This window comes from Alosa alosa, chromosome 23 (assembly GCF_017589495.1).
Source record: "Alosa alosa isolate M-15738 ecotype Scorff River chromosome 23, AALO_Geno_1.1, whole genome shotgun sequence".
In the NCBI taxonomy this organism is placed as follows: domain Eukaryota; kingdom Metazoa; phylum Chordata; class Actinopteri; order Clupeiformes; family Clupeidae; genus Alosa; species Alosa alosa.
The window spans coordinates 1,803,278-1,826,367 of NC_063211.1; the positions used below are offsets into that span (position 1 = coordinate 1,803,278).

General features: G+C 44.0%; 3 protein-coding genes and 1 non-coding gene across 10 annotated transcripts; 1 reads left to right on the forward strand and 3 right to left on the reverse strand.

Moving 5' to 3' along the window:
* Positions 1-3,115: 3,115 nt before the first annotated feature.
* On the reverse strand, positions 3,116-7,977 carry mtx2 (metaxin 2). The gene is made up of 10 exons (XM_048234484.1): positions 7,794-7,977; positions 6,918-6,965; positions 6,773-6,819; positions 6,589-6,661; positions 6,214-6,290; positions 5,533-5,625; positions 4,816-4,854; positions 4,463-4,588; positions 3,937-4,013; positions 3,116-3,591 (listed from the first exon to the last, which is right to left on the reverse strand). The coding sequence occupies exons 1-10, from the start codon at positions 7,831-7,833 to the stop codon at positions 3,390-3,392; spliced, it is 822 nt and encodes a 273-aa protein (XP_048090441.1). The 5' UTR covers positions 7,834-7,977; the 3' UTR covers positions 3,116-3,389.
* Positions 7,978-8,175: 198 nt separating this feature from the next.
* Positions 8,176-12,301, reverse strand: ptcd1 (pentatricopeptide repeat domain 1). The gene is made up of 8 exons (XM_048234455.1): positions 11,499-12,301; positions 11,225-11,365; positions 10,803-11,021; positions 10,484-10,585; positions 9,575-10,315; positions 9,242-9,358; positions 8,559-8,741; positions 8,176-8,460 (listed from the first exon to the last, which is right to left on the reverse strand). Exons 1-8 carry the CDS (start codon positions 11,988-11,990, stop codon positions 8,308-8,310), a joined length of 2,148 nt encoding a protein of 715 aa, XP_048090412.1. The 5' UTR covers positions 11,991-12,301; the 3' UTR covers positions 8,176-8,307.
* Positions 8,385-22,997, forward strand: lnpk (lunapark, ER junction formation factor). Of its 7 annotated transcripts, none has more exons than XM_048234467.1 (14): positions 8,385-8,439; positions 12,923-13,016; positions 13,143-13,184; positions 13,942-14,129; positions 14,735-14,793; positions 14,916-14,956; positions 15,545-15,628; positions 15,759-15,804; positions 16,040-16,237; positions 17,033-17,141; positions 19,045-19,115; positions 19,777-19,941; positions 20,724-20,831; positions 21,996-22,997. In XM_048234467.1, exons 2-14 carry the CDS (start codon positions 12,990-12,992, stop codon positions 22,184-22,186), a joined length of 1,329 nt encoding a protein of 442 aa, XP_048090424.1. In that variant the 5' UTR covers positions 8,385-8,439; positions 12,923-12,989; the 3' UTR covers positions 22,187-22,997. The 7 variants fall into 7 exon arrangements, with proteins under 7 accessions (XP_048090424.1, XP_048090418.1, XP_048090419.1 ...); XM_048234461.1 differs by lacking the exon at positions 8,385-8,439 and adding an exon at positions 12,365-12,470; XM_048234462.1 differs by lacking the exon at positions 8,385-8,439 and adding an exon at positions 12,365-12,470 and having other exon boundaries at positions 16,040-16,150.
* On the reverse strand, positions 9,054-9,183 carry LOC125289006. The gene has a single exon (XR_007192559.1). It is a non-coding gene; the product is annotated as a small nucleolar RNA SNORA16B/SNORA16A family (small nucleolar RNA).
* Positions 22,998-23,090: the final 93 nt, after the last annotated feature.

Genomic DNA, 23,090 nt, shown 5'->3' on the forward strand with positions numbered 1-23,090 from the left:
AGTTAATGTTTATTTCATAGCAAACTAAAGCATTAATCTCAGGATTTTGTGAATACAGTCACCACAAGAAATAACTGCACAAATACAGATTTTTACCTAGGAATTTTGCCTGACTCCTTCAGCAGACAAAACAGACTTTCTGTATCCATCTCCTTTTAAAAAACCACAGGGTGACATTGTTCTTCTGACATTTGGAACCTCGAGAGCCGAGAGGATTCAGTGCAGATCTGGAGAAGGTTTCCTTGACCGATAATATTCACTGCTGACCCAATGCAGTCCATCCCTGTCCAGTCCAAGGTCAACCTCTTACCTCATAGGCTTATAACACATTAATACCCATTCAAATGCACCATTAATGATCATCAGTATACTGACATATGATATGACAGTATAGCAACACTTGGGATTCAGCATGTCTGGGGGAAAGTTGAGCACTGACTAGGAAGAGAAATATTGCTGACTGTGTATGAAGCAGCAGGGAGACACAAAGGCAAAATGAGACAGGAATGGTGTGATGGGTGTGTGTGTGTGTGTGTGTGTGTGTGTGTGTGTGTGTGTGTGTGTGTGTGTGTGTATAAGGAGACGGATGCAGAGAAGATGTGATGAGAGGCAGGCTGGTTGAAAGCAGTTTAATTGGTGGCAGCCAGAGATGTGGAAATGCGTTCTTGCTTCCTCCGCAGACGCCAATCCGATGACCGACTGACTGCTGGAGAAGGGCAGCTCTCAAGGCAAAGTTCTGTAATGCACTGACTGCATACACACTCAAGAGTCTGAGTGAATCACAGAACTTCACCTGGAGAGCCAGTTTCTCTCTCTCTCTCTCTCTAGTGCACACACACACACACACACACCAGGAAAGACCAGATGTTGCAGCCTGAAGACCCTTATGGACACCCTGAAATCAAAGAAAAACCGAAAACACACGGTTTTGTGGGCGCTTCTGTCAACAAACAAGTGCTTGAAGAGACACAGACAAAAAGACTTTAGTTTATTTCTATAAAATGTGTGTACTGGTATTCAAACTGAAACAGCTGCTCACGCAATTATCTCTGAAAAGATTACCTGTGTGTACTAGGACTCTTTCAATGAAAACCATTAAAATTTACAAAATATTAAAATTGTTAGCAGGAGCCTCTGCCATCCCAGAAGTATGCGCTGTGGTATTCACATAGCACTTAGAGAACTCTACCTGCTACACCGGCGTGTTTATCGTTATCTCAATTCTAAACTAACACGTGTCAGACCTCAAGGTTGAGCCTGTGAGGTTAACAATTTGGGGGGGAGGCAGTCAGCCTATCCGTCAAGAAAAGGCTGACGTGTCTGTTTTCAGATTCAGTCATTTTTCTATATGTGACTTGGTTAAATAACACTCAAAGTTACACACAATCATTGGTTTGGGCATACTGTTTATGACGACCATTACTGTGATGCAGTAGGCTAGTTTGGGACTTAATTGTAACTCTGCCCGCAGAAAATGACAGTGATTGTCAGCATTCCAACTTCTTGCCCTTTAAAAACTTTTCAGTTAAATAAGTCCACAGTAGACGAGGCAACTATACATGTACAAACCAAATTCTACTGGGCAACAGCTTAGACTGAACAATTCACAACTTCCACCCATAAAAATGAGATGGAACTATTCCCATTCGGCAGCATATGGTAGGTTTTACATCTATCGTACCTGTCTTCCTGTAGTACCGGTGACCGCGCGGTCTGTAGCCAGCTGCAGCCTGCGGCTTGGATTCGAAGGACCGGGGGGATCTGATTCGAGTCCGGGGCGCTTTCAAGTTCGATGCAGACGTGGTGTATGCTCGTCTTATCCTGTTGAATCGCTCTTGTCGGCCGTCCTCGGTGCTTCTGTGCAGAACTGGTGAGGTGCTACACACTGCTGCTCAAAGAATGTCGACGTGGAGCTGCCAACCGTGAACGCGTACTCGTGGACGCGCGCAGCAGAGAGAGAAAGCTCCCTTTGGTGCACAGATGGGGGCTCGCGAGTTTGGTAAAGGTTGTGAGAGCCTCACGCTCTTGTCAGGTACCTGTCAGAATGCGGGGTGGGAAATGCTTCCCTCGCCATAACGGCGCTTGATCAATCTGTGGTTGGCAAGACTTAAGTGGGTCCCGTCTGTGGAATCCAGTTTGCGGGATCTATAGAGAATGTGAGAAGAGGTCGACTGACTGAAAATGTTTACCAAATGAAACTTTTGACACCAGTTTAGTCCAACTATGTAGGCATAAAGTGAAGGGCTATGCTAAATACTCTTTCCGATAGTCCTATAGGTCTGAATGCCTGCTATTGCAGATGGAAAAGAAAATCACAGGGTCGCCAGGAAAGAAACCCATAAAACATTATAGGCCAGGCAATCGGGCACCAGACTGTTTTAAATCCAGAAAAATGAGCATCGAAGTAGACCCCCTCAGCCCGCTGAACATGTTGCATTATAGCCAAGGCATAATTTAGAAAATGTAGTTGCTTCACTGAGATATGTGCGCATTGTGCAATAGGCGAGTAATGAGACTTCAGTTCAAACTTTTACTATCTGTTGGTTGATAAGTTCCAGATCACATGCCGCAGAGGAGGAGTACATTTTAGTGCTCCAACACGAAGCTGTCAAGCTGAGAGGAGATATGCAAAGAATGGCCTACAATAACTCGGTAATCTGAACCACACTCCTCGAAAAGAACTTTAACGCGTAACTAGGGTCAACTAGCAGTTGCAAAGAAACTTAACTAGAGAGGAGGCCCACTTTAAGTCGAAAATTCCATCAACGGGTGGCGTCGAACTAACCAACCAAGTTTATGTTGAAACAATTAAGGCTGCATTTTGTAAACAATGTGACAGACTGAAATCCAAATATTTGACAGTATGGAATCATCATGACTCACCAACACCTGAATGAACTAAGATTAAGAGTGACAGCTGTATTTCACTCTTGCTTTCACAATCTCACCAGAGGCCAGCATCATCACTGTGGCCATTGGTTGTTCCACTGGGTACCAGCAGAGGGCACTGATTGTCTGTGATGTGACCTATTTAAACATGGAAGGCAGCAGCCAGCAGAGCCCAACACAAGGCTGAGACATTTTCTATTTTGGGAACCGAGAATAGAAAGAGATCTTTCCGGGTGCGATGTGTACTTTTAATAATGATAGGCACTTTCCATGTACATGTACAACAAGAGGAGGATAACAGCAAAAAAAAAAAAAAAAAACAACCAAATAAAAGAATTACATATGTTTACATCCAAGCATTTTTACAACAAAGAAGCGCTATGGTTGCCTTTGTGGGACTTCAGTGTGTGGCATTCCGGGCGGGAGGAGGCGGCGATGGAGGAGGCGGCTGGAAAGGTTGAGGATATTTTGGAACGTTGTGCAGCGGGCCGAACAGAACCTCAAGTGAGGGTGGGGCCTTTAGAGTAACGCGAGGAGCCTGGCGATTGGTCAGATTCCTCGAAGAAGGTCTGCTCGATGCGTTTGCAGAACGACAGCAGGTTGCTGTAGACCTTGACCCGTTCGGCGAGCTCGTCACTGGTCAGCCGGGTGGTCAGGATGGTGAAGATGTGGCCAAAAACAAGAGCATCCAACTCCGTGGGCCTAAGGGCAGAGGGACAACAATCACTAAAGGGACATCAGGAGCGGGTATGGAGTCCGTCATATGTTAGGGCAGTGGTTCTCAAATGGGGGTACGTGAGATTTTAAAATATACATACATACATACATACATATATTAATATTTATCCGTTCCAAAGTTTAATAAATTAGACACTGATGGCACAGTGCTCTGTTTTAAGCTCAGTGCTTTGTTGTCTTTTTTTCTCAACTAAAAATGCTTTGCGCTGGTTAGGGGGTACTTGGCTGAAAAAATATTTCACAGGGGGTACATCACTGAAAAAAGGTTGAGAACCACTGTTAGGGTGTGTGTCTGTGTGTGTGTCTTACTGTTTATTGAAGAAGTAGAGCTGGGTACCAAGTCTCTGTGAAAGTGCTTGACAACACTGACTCACATCCTCGTAAACCTGAACAAAGCACCGACATAGACCCGTCATTCAAGTCACACACAGAATAGATTACCATCCACATACAGGCATGAGCCATTAAAAACAAACCTGGGAATAAGACACCACCCATTCATAAATCTCGTACATCACAGCACTAAAGTTCTAAGGTTTGGCTCTGCAATTCAGTGCTGACATGAGCTAAATATTACAGCAGTTGAACCGAACTAAGCTTTATCTTTCTTAATCTTTCTTTTAACCAAAGCGACTTACAAATGTCAATGAATTGCAGGGCCAGACTCCCTGCAGCAGGGTTAAGTGTTTTGCTCAAGCGCACAATGGTGGCAGCTGGGAATTGAACCCACAACTTTTCAGGCTACTGCATGCAAACCCAGCTTCTTATCCACTACACTACCTTCACACCGGAGCTGAATGATTTTTACCTAGAGGTATGAGGAGCATTTACTCACCTGCTCCAGACTCTTGCCTGCCCAACCGATGGCGCTCATCTTCCGCCGCACCTCCCACTGCTTCTGATAGGCCAGGATGTGGCTCAGAGGCCAGGAGTAGGGGCTACTGTACCTCGGCCGAGAAATCTAACACACACACACAAACACGACACAGACAACACAGACACACACACACACACAGACACAGACACACACAGACAGACACACAGACACACAGACACACACTGTAAACTGACCTGTTCACTGACCTGTAAAGTCGTCTGTTTTACAGATGCTAGGAACGCCTTACGTATGCATCATGAACATAAACAACATGCATACATCATCAGCATACAGTACATATGGACAGTTACCTCAGCTGCTGTTGTGTCGTCACACCACTGGATATAAAGCTGGAAAAAAAACACAAAGACATGGTCAGGCATAGGGGCATGTACTCTTGCACCCAGTATTAGTCATGTCAACATAAACAACTGGCACTTAATGCTTTTTGTACTTAAAGACATCCTTGAACACATACACAGGGTTCCCACTCTAAGTCAAATATAAAATTCCATGACTTTTCCCTGACAAAAAAAAAAAAAAGAATTTCCATGACTTACTAAATACTATTTACTAATGTGTAGCATTCAAGAATATTTTACTTTTTAGAGTGAAAGATGAATAAAGAGGCATTGAATAAACAAAGTTGGGATACTCAAGGAAGCGGTAAAGCAAATTACCAAATATGCACCAGTTCTGTGTGGAAATATTTGTATTAATGTATTTTGGCAAGTAAATTGAAAAATTCCCTGATATTCCATAACTTTGCCCCAAAAATAATAAAATTCCCTGACTTTCCATGTCTGGAATGGACTTTCCAAAATTCCATGATATTCCAGAAATTCCATGACCAGTGGGAACCCTGCATACAGTCCCTAGGACTCTTTCTCCCTTAATAGGCACAGCGGGTCAGGCCTAGTTCAGTATGAGTGACCCTTAATGGGCACAGCGGGTCAGGCCCAGTTCAGTATGAGTGACCCTTAATGGGCACAGCGGGTCAGGCCCAGTTCAGTATGAGTGACCCATACCTCCGCAGTGAGAAGCATGTTGTTCACCAGCTCCATATAAGCCTTCATCTCAGCCCTCTGGACGTCATCCAACCCCTCGCTCAGAGAGAAGCCCTGCAGAGAGAGAGGGAGAGAGAACAGAGAGAGAGGGATAGAGCAGAGAGGGGGGGAGAGAACAGAGAGAGAGCAAATAGAACAGGGTTGGCAGAGGTAGAGAAGGTTTGTTTAATTTAAGGCCATTTCAGCAACTAAGGCTATTTAATGGCCAGTGTTATAGAAACTTAAATATGTTTTTTAAAATCTATGCTACTAAGATATTCTAGAACCTTCAAAGGTGGGACCTTTGAGGTAGAGAGGGGGAAAACTAAGAAATCACATGTCAACATAAACATCAGTCTCTGAAAATGTTGTTCCAAAAGTTGTGAACGGGTCAAGAGAAAGTATTAAATCCAACAGATATACCTAGACTGCACTATAGCAAGCAACCACCATCATCAGGTACTATCTGTAAACATTTCTAATAGTTAATTTATTCTTAGCTAGTTATAGCTAGCAGTATTAGCACCCCTAAATTAGAACCCTGAAGAGAGGGATGAAATGAACAGAGGTGATATTCGGTGGGAGAAGAAAGGGAAGAAAAGAGAGAGTGATGCATCATACAGACGGAAGGGTAGATCAGATAAACTCCATATGGCCTTTTACCTTTGCTTTGGTAAACTGGACAATCGGACCCAGCTCAGACACCACCTGGTTTCCTACATGGATGAAGGGGACTTTACCTACAGGAGAAACAGCGGGGGGGGCACAGCACATGAGCCGTGGCATACTGGATGAGTTATAAACTTCAATCATAACACATAATGTGACAGGGGAGGTCGACACAGACACTCCTAATATATGTCTCAGAACACAGAGATAGTCATGTGTCCCTCTCAATCACAGAACGTTAAGGCACGTGTGCGTTTGTGCGTGTGTATAACAGAGAGAGAGAGAAGAGGAAAGAGTGGGAGAAAAAAATAGACTAAGCACACGAGAGAGAAAGAGAGGGTGTAACAGTTCCCTCACAGCAGCACTCACCCGATGGGGACATGAACTCTGCATTAACACGACATGACACTCTTACAGGCAGACTACACATCTTCAGGTAGGCCTAACACAAAGACAAACACAACTTATCAGAGAGCATGCACTGTATGGTAAACACTTTACAATGCAATCATTCACATAAAGCTACAGCTAAAGTGTGTAAACTCAATCCTACCTGGACGGCCAGAGAAGAGGCATTGTCTGAGAGAAGGATCTGTTCATCTGTAAACAAGCATACAGTGATTACTGAAGAACATTTACACTGTATTTGCGTTTCGCATATTTTTCATTCTGAGACTTTTAGATCTATGTTTTCTTACCATTGAGCGGCTGGTAAAGGGTTGCGCTCTCCGGCCATGGTTCTGCAGCTGTGAAGAACATGATTATGTTAGAGGAGCTCACCCGGACGTTTATGTATGGTTACATAGCGTGACAGCAGATACATAGTGTACATGTATTTACAGCTGCGAATCGTTAGCTATACTGGGAGGGGGAAAACTGCGGAGTAATGATCTATCGGCTATGTCCTTCTGTAAGGCCGTACTGTTACAAACAAGGACGGATTTGCCTCTCAGGATTTGGGTTCCTATTGATTCTCGTGCATGGCGTTGTGATACAAGCTAATGCAAAAGACTCCTTATATTACTGATGCAATATAAAGAATACTATCAGAATACTATACATTGTGATATGATCTTGACCTTGACGTTATTCTGTAAATGTTACATAGAAGAATGAATGAGTTTACGTTTAACCTAAATAAACGAGGAGTGCAGACGTGTTACGACTGCTTAACAAAGTAATTAAAGTGTCTATATATTGAATAGCTTTGTAAATATGACCACCTGCTTCCCAATGCACAGCTAGTGTCCTTTATCCAGTGCTGTCAGACGGTGGCTGCTAAAGGGGATGGGCTTTTATCAATGGGGACACATTACAAACAAGCCTCATGGCATGCGGGTTGTAAACGCACCGTTACTGTAAAGGACATCAAAGCAAAGTCCTTTCAGTGAATGGAATTTGATACACAAGCGTCAAAAACGTAAAACATTAGCATTTCAACCTTCAGGCCCTGTAATGTTAATAACCCATCGTAGCTGTGCTAGTTAGCTTGCTAGATGGCTGCCGTCTACTGAGGTTGCCCATTCTGGCTAGTCTGATATTGCTAGACGTAGCTTGCTGGTTAGCCACCTTACCCGCTATTTGCCCAACGAAAGCCTCCGCTGCCAGGGACATGATGACAAAAGTTCTTCTCAACCAAGACAGAAGAACAATTCAGGTTTATTATACAATGCAACGTCGTAACGGCTTTGAGCACAAGGGCATGCTCTAACAGCAGCTTGTTAGCTAAGTGCTAATTCTTCTTCCTGAAGAATACTGCGCATGTGCACAGAACAGCCAATCGGATTGAGGTCATCGCGACAAGCCTTTGCCTTCAGTCTGGTCTGATTTCTTTTACTGTCTATGGGTCTGATGCCTACAATCATCAAGTCTGATCTCCACTTGTTTACAAGTGGTTACGTTATTTCCACACAAAACAGGCTTATCATTGGTTTGAAATGAACGATAAAGTTTTTTTTAAAGAATTTTATTAGCTTTGCCACAAATATTAAATATTTACATTATTTACAATCACACGATAGGGGTCTATTATTTAGATTTTCATAAGTAACTGAGGCTAAGTGCGACCAATACTTTCATCATGGGCATTTATTTTTCAGTGTCTTCTTCTGTTGCAGTTTTCTGTGCCTGAAACTTCGCCCAAGGGTGAGGAGTCTCCTGCCCAGGCATTATCTGTAGCCACACCTGGTAGTATCCACGGAAACCATCAATCTTCTCCAAGTAAGTATTCTTTGATTTATACTGAAAAGAAAACGGCAAGTTAAAAGGTATATAAAAGAAGGGAAATTAACAAAAAATGTTTATGAGAGCATTAAAATGTACACTATAGTCATACTGACCTTGTCATAGTTTGGAGGATATTGAGCAGCAAACTCAAGCTGTCTAAGAATGACCTCATTCGGGGCAACCTGCTTCTCTTGCATGGATGCCAGAATCTCCTTGAGGTAGACGTAGTCTAGACGTCTGGTTGCTTGTCTGATAAGTGCACTGTAAACGTGTGCATTGGGTGCAATACGACAAGACTGCACCGGAACAAACAAAAGATGCATCATCATATGAGAGAGCTGAGATGCTCCAGAAAAACAAAACTTTAGGAGCACATTGCTAGAGAGTAATCAATGTTGATGGTTTCACATACAACTCCTGGTTATTTCCTAGATTCTTCAATATTTCAATAATAATAAAGAAATTACTATTTATCCACTCTTGCTCTGGGTGTATTTCTTGCTGTTCAAATACAACACATTTGTATCACACATCACCACATAAAGACAATTAAAATAGCGAGAGCTGAGATCAAGCAGCTCCTTAAATCAAGCATCCTTCCTTTTACATTCCGTCCTTCTCCTTTTCTGTCACTGGGTCAACGAACTGACCAGCGGCTGTCAGGAAAAGTGTTTATTTAGGCTCCTCTTAGACCACAGCTGTCATATCTGGGCAGCAGGGACCTCTGTGAAGCCGTATGAGATGAGGAAATCATGAGGCACACTACAATTCCCATCACCCATCATAATAATCGTACCTCCATGTCAGAGAGCAACTGTAGTCCCTCATGTTTTGTGTTGCAAGCCAAAGCCACGTTACAGAAAGACTGCACGTCTGGAAATAGCCTCCTATTGGACATCATCTCCAGTATGGCCTGACAGCACAGGACACACAGACAGGAGACAATTTGATTGGACAGACAAAAGAGAGAGATAACAAGAGATACAACAGAAACAAGAGTCAAGAAGACAGAGGGTGTAACTGCTGAGATAGAGTGTTAAAGTACAAGTTCCAAAACCACAGTGGTCTATAATTCCATCACCAGTGAAACAACAGTTACCCAAAGGGGTCAGAATGGTATGGTGCTGACCTTTGCCCCCTTGAGGTCGCCAGTATTAGCTGCCCTTCTGATTAGTGAGTTGAAGAAGGGGACGTCGAGTTTGATCTTGTTTTCATTGGCCACTGAGAGGAGAGCCTGGACTGCCTGGTCGCCTGGCTCCACAACGTCAGCCAGCAGAGTAAGAGTCTTCAGGGTTGGTTGCAGACCCTGCTCAGCCATCTTGCCAAGGAAACCCTCCATGCTGCCAATCAGTGCCAGCCTGTCAGACGCAGAGCTCACAGTTCCCAGGGAAACGTCGTCAGAGCGCACTGTGGCTGGATCCAGGAGGTTTGGTGGAGAGAAAGCTGACGAGCCAGGTGAGCAGATGGACATAATATAGCTATCGTAAACCTGAAGTGCACCCTGACTGTCTGTAGTCCTTGTTATGTGTTCTCTTTGGGCTTCTTGTGTGTGCAAGTCCATCTTTCCTGTTCTGCATTCTTCAGTCGACTCTATGCTCTTTGTGTATGTCTGCTGTGAGCGTGTATCCACAAACAACTGACTTTCAAAAGCATCAATGTCCAGAGGTCTGGGCCGAGAGCTCTCTTTGATTTTGGCTTTGCGGTCCCTCTTCCCTACCCCGAGAGTGAGAGGGGAGTGATTTTGTTTCTTTAAAAGTAACTTGGAGGCCAGGGCAATATCTCCAATTCCACAGTCCCGCGTGGCACGCAGTAAAATGTTGTAGTTGTGAGTATCCGGCTTTATACCCAACTTTAACATCTGGTGCCAAACCTGAAAAAAAAATTACTGCTGTAATGACTCCTTGTAAATTCAGCCTTTTAAGTCATCATGCAAGTTCAGTCTTTACAGTTTACATAGGTGTATACTGTATGCAGTTTATTGATAGGGTAGTTTGTGTATGATTTGTATGAACCGGCAGACAAGATTACTGTATATTACCTGCAGTGCGAGTCTGAATCCAGCAGTCTTGTCTTTTACACAGCTCATCAGCAAGCAATGAAACGTTTCTTGTGTAATGGGATGACCACTCTCCAGCATATCCTACATACACACATAGAGAGAGGGAGAGGGAGAGAGAGGGAGAGAGAGAGAAGATTCATTTGCATTTGGTTTTACAATACACAGTTGAGAATATGTCTCTACAGACAGACAATTATATTCATCTTCATTTGTCTTCATTCATCTTTACTGACATATTCCATATATGCCAATATTATGTCTGTACATGAGGGTAAAATGACATAGCCTTGAACTATACCCGGAAGACACGTAAACTGCTTTGGAGGTCAGCAGTGAGAGCCATTGTCTTCAGCAAAGCACGATGGGAAATAGCGTTGAGCAGAATGTTCTTCCTGCGCAGCTCTTGCTCCAGTTTCAGAGCCTGCTCCAACGCTGGCTGTTTCCATGGTGACTCTGCACAAGCATTGAAGAGGGCAGTGTAAGTGGCTTCTGTTGGCTCGAGGCCCCGTTTCTTCATCTGAGCAGGACACAGAACAATTACGTCAAACTAATTTCACATCCATCACAATGGAACACATTAGCAACACGTCAGAAACATGAGGACAGCGCTTGATCAAGAGGAGTAGTCAGTGCACAAATGACAATTTCAGAACAAACAGTGGGCCGAGTGGACTGTCTCTTTTGATCAAGGACAAAAGCTAGAGTGTGTGAGTATCCTACATCTTGATAGAGCTTGAAGGCCTTCTTGATGTAGCCAACCCGACCACAGCCTCCCATCAGCACCGTGTAGTTATACTCCTCAGGTTGAAGTCTCTCTCCTTGTAGCATCTCTGTCTCGAACATGTCCAACGCTTCAGGCAGCTACATAAGACAGAAGGAATGGGGCAAAGGTCAAGATGTACATCTATGTCTGAATAAAATAGCTTTAAACTGCTCCAGGGAAAAACTAAGCATTCTACATAACATTCCTCATTCTTTGAAACAGCTTGTTTACCTTGTCCTGCTTGATGAGTTTCTTGCACTGAAGAAAGTACCAGTATGGCGTGTTTTTCTGTCCTGTCCTAGATCTAAATTTAGGCCGTAGTTTTTCGTCCTCTCCTTCACTGTACCGTAGATCCATGTACTGGGGTGAGGACTTTTTGAATGTCGTTCTGTTGGTGTACTCGGGCGAGTACTCGCCAAATGCATGATCGGGTTTAGAGTTCTCAGCGTTTCGCTCAGTCTGAGGGATGTTCCTGGTGGATTCAATCACATCGGCCCTCTGCCGGGGCTTTCGACGGGGAGTGTGCAGTACTGACGCCGCAAACTGTCTATGTTGTTGGTGTATGTGTCTGACTGGACTAGTAGAGCTCAAACCCAATGTATTTGATGTCAGCACTGACAGCCACGGGACTGTAACACTGTACTTAACACAGTAATGCTGAACACAGAGATCCGCGATGCAAAAGCGTGCCCTAACACACGGATGAGATAATAACCGTAACATTATGAAGACCGTGCAGTACAATTATAATATTAACACACAAATCAAACTAATTTCAATTGGTAACTGCAGCAGACAACTGATGGCAACGGTACTCGCGTGGACAGATGCTTTTCCTCGACGCATGTCAAGGTTCCAGCAAGACTTATCGAATCAATCACCGAAAGATATATAATAGGGTTGGTTATAACTTCTGGCACGTGTGTCTTGTGTGGTATGATACTGTAAATATAAACAGGGCTTTAATGTTAAGCTATCACTCCAAAATAGGAAGTATTGTATTATAAATACGCACAGACAAACAATGCTCTGGAATCTATTGCTTTTTGAGAAACTTCCTGGAAATATTCGTCACTTCCCGAGGAGGACAGCTCGTCAAATTACGAGTCCCTCTGTCGTTGGAGAAAAACAGTTCATAAAATGTACGCTTGGTGGTGGTGGGACTGTCATCATCGTTGAAGTCGGATCTGAATTGAACAAAGGGTAACTTAACTAATTTCGTGATGTGTTAATCTTAGACGTTCCAGTTATGTAGGACGTCTTTTTAAGATTTCAAATAGACTGCTGAAGGTATAGCAAACTTCTTTTCATAACGTTAGCCGTCCATCAATACAGTATGTTACAGAGCAGTTGATGATGATGCCTGACTGTAACAAAAGCTAGTAGTAACGTTAGTAGTAGTAGTATGCTGTAAAGTTGGTCAGTAAATTATCTTGTTATCAGTCTTAGCTGAGATCTAGAGGATGATTTTTGTTAGCTATAACTGTTTTAACCTGTGTGCTAGGTTAAGTGACTTACTGTAACTTGCTAGCGTTGACGTTAATCAGACTTTGACCACTCCTATGTCACGCTGTCGTTCAGGCTAACGATGTTTATGTTAACAGAAGCGCATGTATAGTTACTACACGTTGTCAAAAGGAAAATCGTGTTTTCAGGCGAGGATTTCTCTCCGTTTCTCCGGGACAAAGAAGAGGTCTACGTGGGCAGGACAGGTTTTTAGCAATGGGAGCTGTTCTTTCCCGGTGGAAGGTACAATTTCATTCTTGTGTTAAGACTAAATGGTACCGTATGGCATACCTGAGTTGTGGAATACATGGAATGTGGCCAGTGTATGTATGTGACAAGTGACAACACTAACACTCATATCCTTATCAGGCAAAGCCTTCCACAGTGGAGCTGTTGGAAAGCTTGGACAAGGTAGGCTGGCATCTCAAATGGTATCTCACGAAAGCTCTCTGTCTTTCACTCGTTTTTCCTTCAACTCACTCAGATTCTTTTTCCAACATATTCACACAGCATATATGTTTGTTTATGTATATGTTGTCCTTGTCTCACACTCTTCCTGTCTGTGTGAGCATAGGACTGACAGCCGCATGTGTCCCTCTGTAAAGTATTTTGGCTGACCTTAACTAGCCTCACCTGGCACAGTCACAACTCTGACAGCAGAACTGGAGAGCTAGACTTCTCTTTCAAACTGACATCTGTAGTGTTAACTCACAGCCCAACAGCGGCATAGATCCAGCCTAGCCTGGGTGAACCCAGATTAACCACATTTGCAAACAGGTTCGCCTGGGTTAACCCAGGCTAGATCTAGCCCTGATCTGACATGGATGCATGCCAGAACTGGTCAGCTACCTCAGTTGCATATTATCAAGTCTTTTGATAGTTAAATCCTGTTAAACCCACCTGTGTTTCCTAGATCAGTCATTCATCATGTTCTATTGATTTAATCAATGATGAGTGAGAGTTTACACTACAATGACTGTTAATCATTTGAAGGGGTTTACACTAGCAATACCACATTGTTTTATTAGTGAATTTCCCAACTATAAAGGCATAAAGTGTTCTTTAGTGTCTCTATGTCCTCCAACCTCACTGTGTGTCAGTATGTATCTGTATGTCAGTGTATGAAACACGATTGATCTTTCAGTGTCTGCGTGTTGCTATTTCACAGGACATCAAGGACCTTGAGGAGTTTCGGGCAAAGAACCAGCGCCTGCAGAAGCTGTGGGTGGGCCGCCTGCTCTTCTACTCGTCCATGCTCTACCTATTCACCTGCCTGTGCGTCTACTTCTGCTACCTGCCCGACGAGTGGGGCGCTCGGATCGTCATGGCACTACCGCTGCTGGTCTTTCCCGTGCTGTGAGTGCCCTTCTGATAGCAGTGGCTGCCTGGCACCACTATGGCACTCTCCTGTCTACCCATCTGATAGCAGTGGCTGCTTGGCACCACTATGGCATTGGTGGTGGGAGTTACTATTAAACACAGTGGGATGGTCTCTCGTACGTAGATTAAGCTTTTTCCTAGACTAAAAGAAGATTTCAATGGAAACCTTCATTGGAGATCTTGAATTTCCCCTTGGGGATCAATAAAGTATCTATCTCTATCTATCTAACTATCTATCTATCTAGATATCTTTTAGTATGTGATGGTCTATGTACAGGGGATTGATAGACTCAGTATGTCTTTGCCATCTGTACTGTAATGGCTGAAGGCCCTTTTGGTTCCTTTCATAATGTATGACTCCACTAGTTACCTATTCTAAATTTGACCATAGTAACAACTAAATCAGTACTGTAGGTCAGCCTACATGCAACATGTTGTTAGGACAATTGCAGCCTTTGATGACCTTTGCAGCCTTTGTTAATCTTTGGAAGAGATTTTGATAATTTTTTTTTAATTCAATCTATTTTCTTGCCAATTTCACAAGTTAACCTTTTTTGTCTTTTTTTCTCCCCTCACCCTAGAGTGTGGTTCTTGAGAAAACTCCTTATCTTCTTGTTTTCCAAACGAACTGAGAGAAACAGTAAGTCCTTTTCTTTAAACTCTCATGCCAAATCTCCATAAATGCAACTCAGATAATACTGTTGACTTTAACTGCTCTTAAAACCCAAACTTAATGTTTACTGTGCTTCTATGTTTTTACAGATGACAAACTAGAAGACTTGAAAGTAGAAAAAAAGAAGATAGTAAGTGTCCTTCAGAGTGCTACCAGCACTCTTTTCATGGTTGCTGTTACTTTAACCTGCAGCTAAAAGTAGTGCATTGTGTGCAGATGCTTCCTTGATTTCAGCCTCGCGATGCCCTACTTTATTAGCAGTGGACTCCCTCGTCTCCCTGTCTTTCTCTACCTCAGTCCCATCCTGACCTCGTTTCACCGAGGCACAGTCAGGCAGTACTGCCAATGCTAACACTCTAACACACACACACACACACACACACACCTCAGCAGATGCGCACACACACACACACACACACAGACACTAACACACCTCAGAAGATACGCACACAGATACACATACAACCATGCAAACATACTCACACCATATATGTTCATACATAAATGCTTACTGTATGGACAGTGTGTCTATTGTATAGTGTTCTAGTGTGTCTATTGTTTGAGTGTGTTTCACTAATTCATGGTTTGGGATAAATGCAGAGGCCAAATTTCCCTCACGGGATCAAAAGAGTATATATACTTACTTACTATATACTGTTCAGTAATGTTTCTTGTATTTTCTTTATACAAGTTATGATTTAAATTCCTTGTTTCTCAGTTGGAAGAGGTCATGGAGAAGGAAACTTACAAAAATGCCAAACTGATCTTAGAGAGATTTGACCCAGACGCAAAGAAGAAAGCCGTGAGTGTGCACCGTTCAAAACTTTGGGAAGACTTTCAGTTTCAATATTAAGGACTTAGAAAGAAACCCCTGTTGTTGTTGTTGTTGTTTGTTTTGTGTTGTGTGAAATCGTTTTGTTTTGCCTTCTCAGGAAGCGGAATCCACTCCCTCGGGATCTCATATGACACCAAGACCAGGTCAGTGGACACGCAGGGTTGTTCGTCCAGATCACTCACATCGGTCATTCCTCCATCTTTCATCTACATTACTTCATTTAGATTTCCATCTAGTTGTTTTGACCGATGCTTCAGATCCAACAGATTTAATTTTCTTCCCATATGTAATTTATTGTGTTTTATATGTCACATATTTTAAGTCAAATATTGGTGTATAAAACTGTCTGTCTCTCCCTTCTCCCTGTCCTGTTTCCAGATCTCCGTCGGCGTAACGTTCCCATGGGAACACCGGTGCCAGGGCAACGTCCAGGCCCACCCCTGGGCGCCACGCCGACGGGTACCCCCGTGATGCCCCGCGCTGCCCCAGGTGGGCCCCCCGAGGCGGGCGCAAGCACGAGCGCTGCCCCCCCCCTGAGGAGGAGCCCCACCCCCTACAGTCCGCACATGGGGCCAGGTTAGCCCACCCGCCCCGCACCTCCCTGCCACCAGGGGGCGATACCAGCGGGGCGGCCGCAGGGCCCGTCCGCCCTGCCTCACCCGCTGGCTCAAACCACTGCTCCTAGATTTGGCGTTAGGTCAGGCAGTGTCACTTCCGTGAGTGATAGACAAGGCCCCATCACAGGATCACAGTAACTGCTCAGGGCTCCTGTTTGGCTAGCCTCATGCCAGACTTAACTGGTGTTGATTAGTTCTCTAGTTCTCCCATTTCCTAATGTCACTTCTAATGCAGTTGCTGTAACTAGTTGCAGTTGCTAGTGGGGATTGCACCTCTTTGTTGACCTAGACACGGAGGTGCCTGACTCCCAGGGCAGTTAAGCAGGCTGGGGGCTGAGGGCTGAAGTAGAGGCCCCTCTTTATTACACTCTTGTAGGTATGGAAGTTAATCTGACAAGCTTCTTATAGGGGATCAGATGCATTCTTGTGTAGCATAATAAATCAGATATCCCAGTCAGCAGCTGAGCGTGGGCCGTGTAGAAAGGCTAATTCAGCAAACGTTATGTTTTAGGTTCTCTTAAAATGCCCCCCAATAATCTCCTAAATGCCGTTAAGGTCTTGCAAGCCTCCATCTCTGTCATTGTGTCCTGTGTGTGGGTCTTGTGTATGTTAGTGTCTGTTTGTGTTTTGGGGGGGGTGGTGACATCCTTTCAGTCTGAGCATGCAGTGTTTAATACCTGATTGCTTGTTTTTGTGTGTGTGTGCTTGTGTGTGTGTGTGTGTGTGTGTGCATGTGTGTGCCTGTCCATGACAGTTGGCCACCAACCCCCAGGTCCTCAGTTGGTACGACCCATCCTGCCCAGGGAGAGGGGGCCAGTGGACCGTGTCATTGAGTATCTGGTGGGAGACGGACCTCAGAACAGGTGGATATTTTATAATTTACTCCCTGTGTGCCAGAAATGCACGTCAGACTAGAAGCTTAGTCAAAGACAAACCAAAAACACTGCTAGTGAGATAGTATCAGAGGTCTTAAGTGGAGTCTTAGGGCCTGTCTACACGGAGACGCTTTTTAGGTTAAACACAGAGGTTTTGCTTCGTCTTGGCCGAGCGTCCAAACGAATCCTTTAAACGCACTGCCCGAAACCGCACTTTTTTGAAACCTGGTCCCAGAGTGGAAAAATCTGAAACCGTAGCCCGTTTGAATTCGTTTAGACAGCTTAAACCGCGACATCCTGCTTAGCATTGATCGATGATGTCATCGCCACACCTCAGCTGCCCTGGACTTGCACTTATAGTATTGCCTAACAATACTAGTTTTCATACATGACATTACCTACTATTACACTCCGTGAGATAAATATCACAACTGATGCTGCGCAGCGCCGATAGCTTATGACTTGGTGGACTGAACACTGTTTTTTACTGTTTTTTATGCATTCTAGCTACGGTCAGTGACGCGAGAGAACTTACGTTATTAGGAAAGTGCGGTGTAAGTTTAGGCTACATTAATTTGTGCGTAGTGCCAGTGTCATTCATTTATTTTACATGTCTTACAACATATATACATGCATTCACAGTCGAGTAAAATCAGATATAAGCATACAAAGACGCTTAGAACTCACGTTAAGCCGATGGTAGCACACTGAATGCAAATGCGCGATTTGATGCAGGCAAAAGTATTGACTGTTACTAACGAAGGTTTTATAGCAATATTATAAATGTGAGTTTAGTAGCCTAATTGCGGTGATAGCCAAAACTAATGTGAATCACGGACTATCCTACAACCAAAGAAAGTAAAGGTGATTAGTAGGCCTACCTGCGTTAGCCAAATAAAGGACGGGAGTGCACCCTTCACAAACAGTAAAATAAAGTTTATTAGTTTTACAGTTGACTACAGTTGACAGTTCACCATCAGTCCACACAAACAATTCTGGTTTCCTTGCACTAGCCATTTTGTCGTAGCATACTCTGTCTGTTTGTAAAGCGCAAGTTTTGGTCAATTTCTGTAAAGAAACAGTGCCACCTATAGGCCTGGGGTATGAAGTATGAGTCGTGTTGAGATGGATCCGTTTGGACGCAAATATTCTTGATGCGGTTCCAGGGAAGACGGAGGAAAAAAAGATCAGTTTGGTACGTGTGGACTAGGCCTTAATCCGACATTCAGAACAAATGAGGGCATTTGGCAAAACTGAAAGTCATTTTTCTCATCTCCTTTGAAAGGATCATGTACAGATAAAAATGGGTTAAAAGGGAGTTATGTGTTGTAATGAGATCGAAACGCCAAATGCCTGTCATTTACTAGGTCCTGGTGTGTGTTCTTTGCTATGCCTGCTGTCCTTGGAATTACCCCTTGGTGATTAATCACAGAAAAAATCTTTGATTTTAACTGAATTCTTGTCTCTTGCCTCAACTGTGCTCACTCACTCACTCAGTCATACATACATACACACACACATCTCTCTCTCTCTCTCTCTCTCTCATTACACGCTCATTACACACACATACTCGCTCGATGGTGTTTTATGGCTCCAACGTCGTCTTCCAGGCAGCGCTGCCATTGTCGACTTAAAGGCACCTAACCCTAACCCCAACCCCAACCCTAACCTTAACCCATGACTAACCATAGCGCCTTCCAGGCAGCGCTGCCTTGAAGACAACGTTGGGGGCATTAACATCAAGAAACCACATACACACTCTCTCTCACACATAAACACACACACACACCCGTCTCTCTCTCTCACTCACTCTCTCTCTCTTTCTCTGTGTAGAGTGGCAGCTTGTGGCTATAACTAACTACCCCATCATTGGTTCCCCTCTCGTCCTCAGGTATGCGCTCATCTGCCAGCAGTGTTTCTCCCATAACGGCATGGCCCTCAAGGAGGAGTTCGAGTTTGTCGGTGAGATGGGCGATTCCAACACACTTTGGCAACACACACACACACACACACACACACACACAGTATTGTCAGTTCCATAGGTCCTTATCATGCGGCGTACATTCTCTTAGGCTGTCTTCAATCTCGTTAGTCTCCAAGGACATTAAGTCTCTTGCTTTCTCTCTCTCACACACACGCACACACACACACTACATCATATGTAGAATTATACATAGACAAAAACACAAACACACTCTTGTGACACACACTTACACACATACAAACAGAGTCACTCACCGACTCCTGCAGTTTGTCACGCATACTGACACATGCACACTTGCATACGTAACATACCTCTTATGCTCACACAAATCTGCACACCCTGTTATGACCTGTTCACCAGGGTACCTGGGCTCCGTTGTGTCATGATAGATAGATAGATAGATAGATAGATACTTTATTGATCCCCAAGGGGAAATTCAAGGTCTCAGTAGCATACAGACATCACACACAACATGCACTTACAGCAGAAAAAGTGATAAACATATAAGAAAAACTCCACTGTACAATAGAGACAGTAGAAGATAAACATGATACTAATAAATAGGATTGACATGATCAATGTGATCCACCCACCAGCAGGTGGCGCTGACTGATCTTCCTGTCCTCTCTCTCTCTCTAGCCTACAGGTGTGCCTACTGTTACTTCCTGAACCCAGCCCGCAAGACACGCCCCCAGGCGCCCCGCCTCCCAGAGTTCAGCTTCGAGAGACGCCTGCGCTCGGGCTCTCCGGCCCCAGAGTCCTCGGAGGCGCGGGACAGCGCTGAGGACAGCGACGCGGGCACAGGTGGGCACACACGCGGGCACAGATGGGCGCACTGTTGAGGTTGGCGACGCGGGCACAGATGGGCACACTGTTGAGGTTGGCGACGCGGGCACAGATGGGCACACTGTTGAGGTTGGCGACGCGGGCACAGATGGGTGCACAGATGGGCACACTGTTGAGGTCGGCGTCAGCGCCGTGTCTGCCATGGCGTCGTTTAGAGGCAGGAAGCTCGTTTTCTCGATCACCTCGAGACGCTGCAGGTCCGACTGTGTGCCACCGCTGTGCTTCACATCCACAGACGTAAACATAAAGAAATTAGACACACACTGTCCTCATACACACTCATGCAGCAGAAACACACACTGTCCTCATACACACTCATGCACGGTTTGGACAAATTAGACACACAACGCAGAAACACACACTGTCCTAATACACACTCATGCACGGTTTGGACATGATGATGGTCTGTAGACCTGTTGGAGAGGTTAGTCGTCGTTCCATCCTGTTATTTCATTCATCTGTGATTATTCATTCCGCTGAGCATCATGTGACCTCTAAACCTCAACATTTTCCTTATCTGTTTCATTTTCAATTGTTTGTCATGAAGTTTTGCCATGAAATAGAAGGTTGTTCATTGTAGTTCATTGTAATCCATTGTGTGTGTGTGTGTGTGTGTGTGTGTGTGTGTGTGTGTGTGTGTGTGTGTGTGTTCATCCTCCCTTGTCTGTTCCAGAGGGTCAACATGGACAAACGGTATTGTGTTGATGTGCTTTTCCGTGTGCTGTGTGTGTGTGTTGTAGAGAGGATAGGTGGTACTGGAGGTGTTGCGTCGGGTAGTGCTTCTCCCCCGACTTCAGCAGCTGCTCCATGGAATAAAGTACACAGTTTCAGCAGTTCCCCAAACTCAGGTCTCCAGGAGCACACACACACACACACACACACACTGTGTATACTCTACATGCAGATCATACACACATACACATACACATCATACACACATACACACACACCTTAACACGAACATACCGATATGCACTCACATAGTCACAGGCATACACATACAAACACATACACACACACACACACACACATCAAGACACCCTCTCAAACACACCCTCTGAATGATCTCAGACCCTTACACACACACACACACACACACAAACAAACCAAATACAAATTGTACACTTCTACTAATCACACTCTTTTCTTTATACATAATGCTGTTTAATCAAACAAATCCCTTTCTTTTTACCTGTTGCCTTATTAATCAGCCTTCATGAAAACAAACTTTAAATTCACTTCTCAACATACTATCATACTTCTCCTGAAATCAGTTATGACCACCACTCATGGTGTGTGTGAGTGTGCCAGCGTGTGTGCGCAAATGATTGATAAGTGCTTATGATTTTGCCAAGGCTAACACAACAAGTCGATTTTGTCCCTCTCTGCTAGGGTCAGAGTGACATGTAATCTTTACTAATCATGCTGTTTGATCAAAGACCCCTACAAAAACCAATCAAAAGCCAGTCAATCAAAACATCTACACAAAACTTACGCATGCACACAGTTAGACATAGACACACACACACTTACACTCACTTACACTCACACACACTTACACACACACACACACACACACACACACACACACACATACATACATACACACACGCACACATACATCCTCACTGACCAACAATGTGTAAACATTTTCCAGATCTATGCTTTTCTCTTCCCCCTGAAACAAGATTTGTTAATTCATAAACTCCCACAAGTATGCGTTGTACCGTTTTTTGCATCGGAAATACTTTATCTCTGTTTACAAACACTGATATGAAATGCAGTGTTGGGTAATTCAAAACGCCCTTGCATTGTGGCTTTGGTTTCTCGTTTCCAACTAATCAGATTGTGTGTGTTCGTTAATCTGGTGTGGAATGGCTGCCTAATCTCTGACTCTGATTTGCCTCATTGTTGACATGGTCATGTGCGTCCAGTAACACACAAGACACTGAGTGAGTGACCTATCGCAGTGTGTGTTTGTAAAATAGAAATCCATGTTTTGTTCAAAACAGGCGAGCCAGAGGGCGAACTGGCCTCAGACCAGCACGATACGGTTGAGGCGCCGCCCACTCAGGACGTGATGGAGGAAGAGGAGGAGTCAGATGTGCCTGTGTCACCACGTAGCCCCTCCCCCATGTCACAAGAGGACAGCGAAGGAGGCGGGGCAAGGAGCAGGAGGCAGGAAGTGGAGGATTCGGAGTGATATCAGTTGATTTGTGATTTTAATAAATCATGACGGTCGTCTTCTCGGATGTGCGTGCTCTGGTAGCTTGTTTGACAGATTTGGTTATGAGGTTAAAAGATGACACAGTTTTATTCCCTTTGGTTTCCCTCATGTTTACATGATTTAAGTTTCCTTTTATTTGCACTGCATAGGCCTGCAACTAGCATGGAATCATTCTAGTTTAAGTTAAGAGGGTAGGAGTTTACATATTTTGGATGATCAAAAACAAAGCTAAGTAATTGTCTTTCAATGAGTCTTTGCCAATATTTTTTATATGATCGGCCATATTTATTTATTAGTTCAAAAGTTTTTAAAATGTTCAAATTAACTAATTGTCTTTGTGTCCATTTGAAATGCTAGTTTTTGTGCCTTTTCTGTCAGAAAAACATGTTAGGTCAGCTCTTGAGAGAGGAGTTGGGAAACTCATTTCCATGACTTCATCCTTTAAAACTTGCAGCTCCTTATATGTGCGGATTGACAGTCTGTGTTCATATGATTTCTGCCACTCCTATGACAGTGCTATCTCGTTTAAAAGACCTCATTTTACCTTTCATGTGCAGGATGGGGTCACTACTGCTACAGTGCTTCTGTCCAGTGTTATTTTAGAAAATGTGCACTATGATTAACTGATAAGTTATCACTTTTGCTTTGTATATGTTGTTGTATGCAGTCATATGGGTCCGTCTGCAGAGTTGTGTATTTTGGATGCCACATGTCGATATGTCAGCTTTTGCTGAGTGTTTATGCATGGCATGGCACGCCAAATAAACTTTATAACTTGACAAAGCTATTTGTTGTGCTTCGCTTCAATGATTTAAAGCATCAATAGAGACCGCACCAAATATGGTTCAGTGGTGCAAATATAAGTTGTGGGTGTTTTTTT

Excerpts from the sequence above, each read along its gene's own strand:
- lnpk (XM_048234467.1), top strand. The coding sequence starts at position 12,990 with ATGGGAGCTGTTCTTTCCCGGTGGAAG. Across the intron at positions 19,942-20,723 it reads GGACAGCGACGCGGGCACAG|AGAGGATAGGTGGTACTGGA; the intron begins GTGGGCACACAC and ends TGTGTGTTGTAG. Across the intron at positions 20,832-21,995 it reads CAGCAGTTCCCCAAACTCAG|GCGAGCCAGAGGGCGAACTG; the intron begins GTCTCCAGGAGC and ends TGTTCAAAACAG.
- mtx2 (XM_048234484.1), bottom strand. The coding sequence starts at position 7,833 with ATGTCCCTGGCAGCGGAGGCTTTCGTTGGGCAAATAGCGG. Across the intron at positions 6,291-6,588 it reads AGAGTTCATGTCCCCATCGG|GTAAAGTCCCCTTCATCCAT; the intron begins GTGAGTGCTGCT and ends TTTCTCCTGTAG. Across the intron at positions 4,014-4,462 it reads CAGGCAAGAGTCTGGAGCAG|GTTTACGAGGATGTGAGTCA; the intron begins GTGAGTAAATGC and ends TGCTTTGTTCAG.
- ptcd1 (XM_048234455.1), bottom strand. The coding sequence starts at position 11,990 with ATGTTACGGTTATTATCTCATCCGTGTGTTAGGGCACGCTTTTGCATC. Across the intron at positions 11,022-11,224 it reads CCTTCAAGCTCTATCAAGAT|ATGAAGAAACGGGGCCTCGA; the intron begins GTAGGATACTCA and ends TGTCCTGCTCAG. Across the intron at positions 8,461-8,558 it reads ATCCTCCAAACTATGACAAG|TATAAATCAAAGAATACTTA; the intron begins GTCAGTATGACT and ends TTTTCTTTTCAG.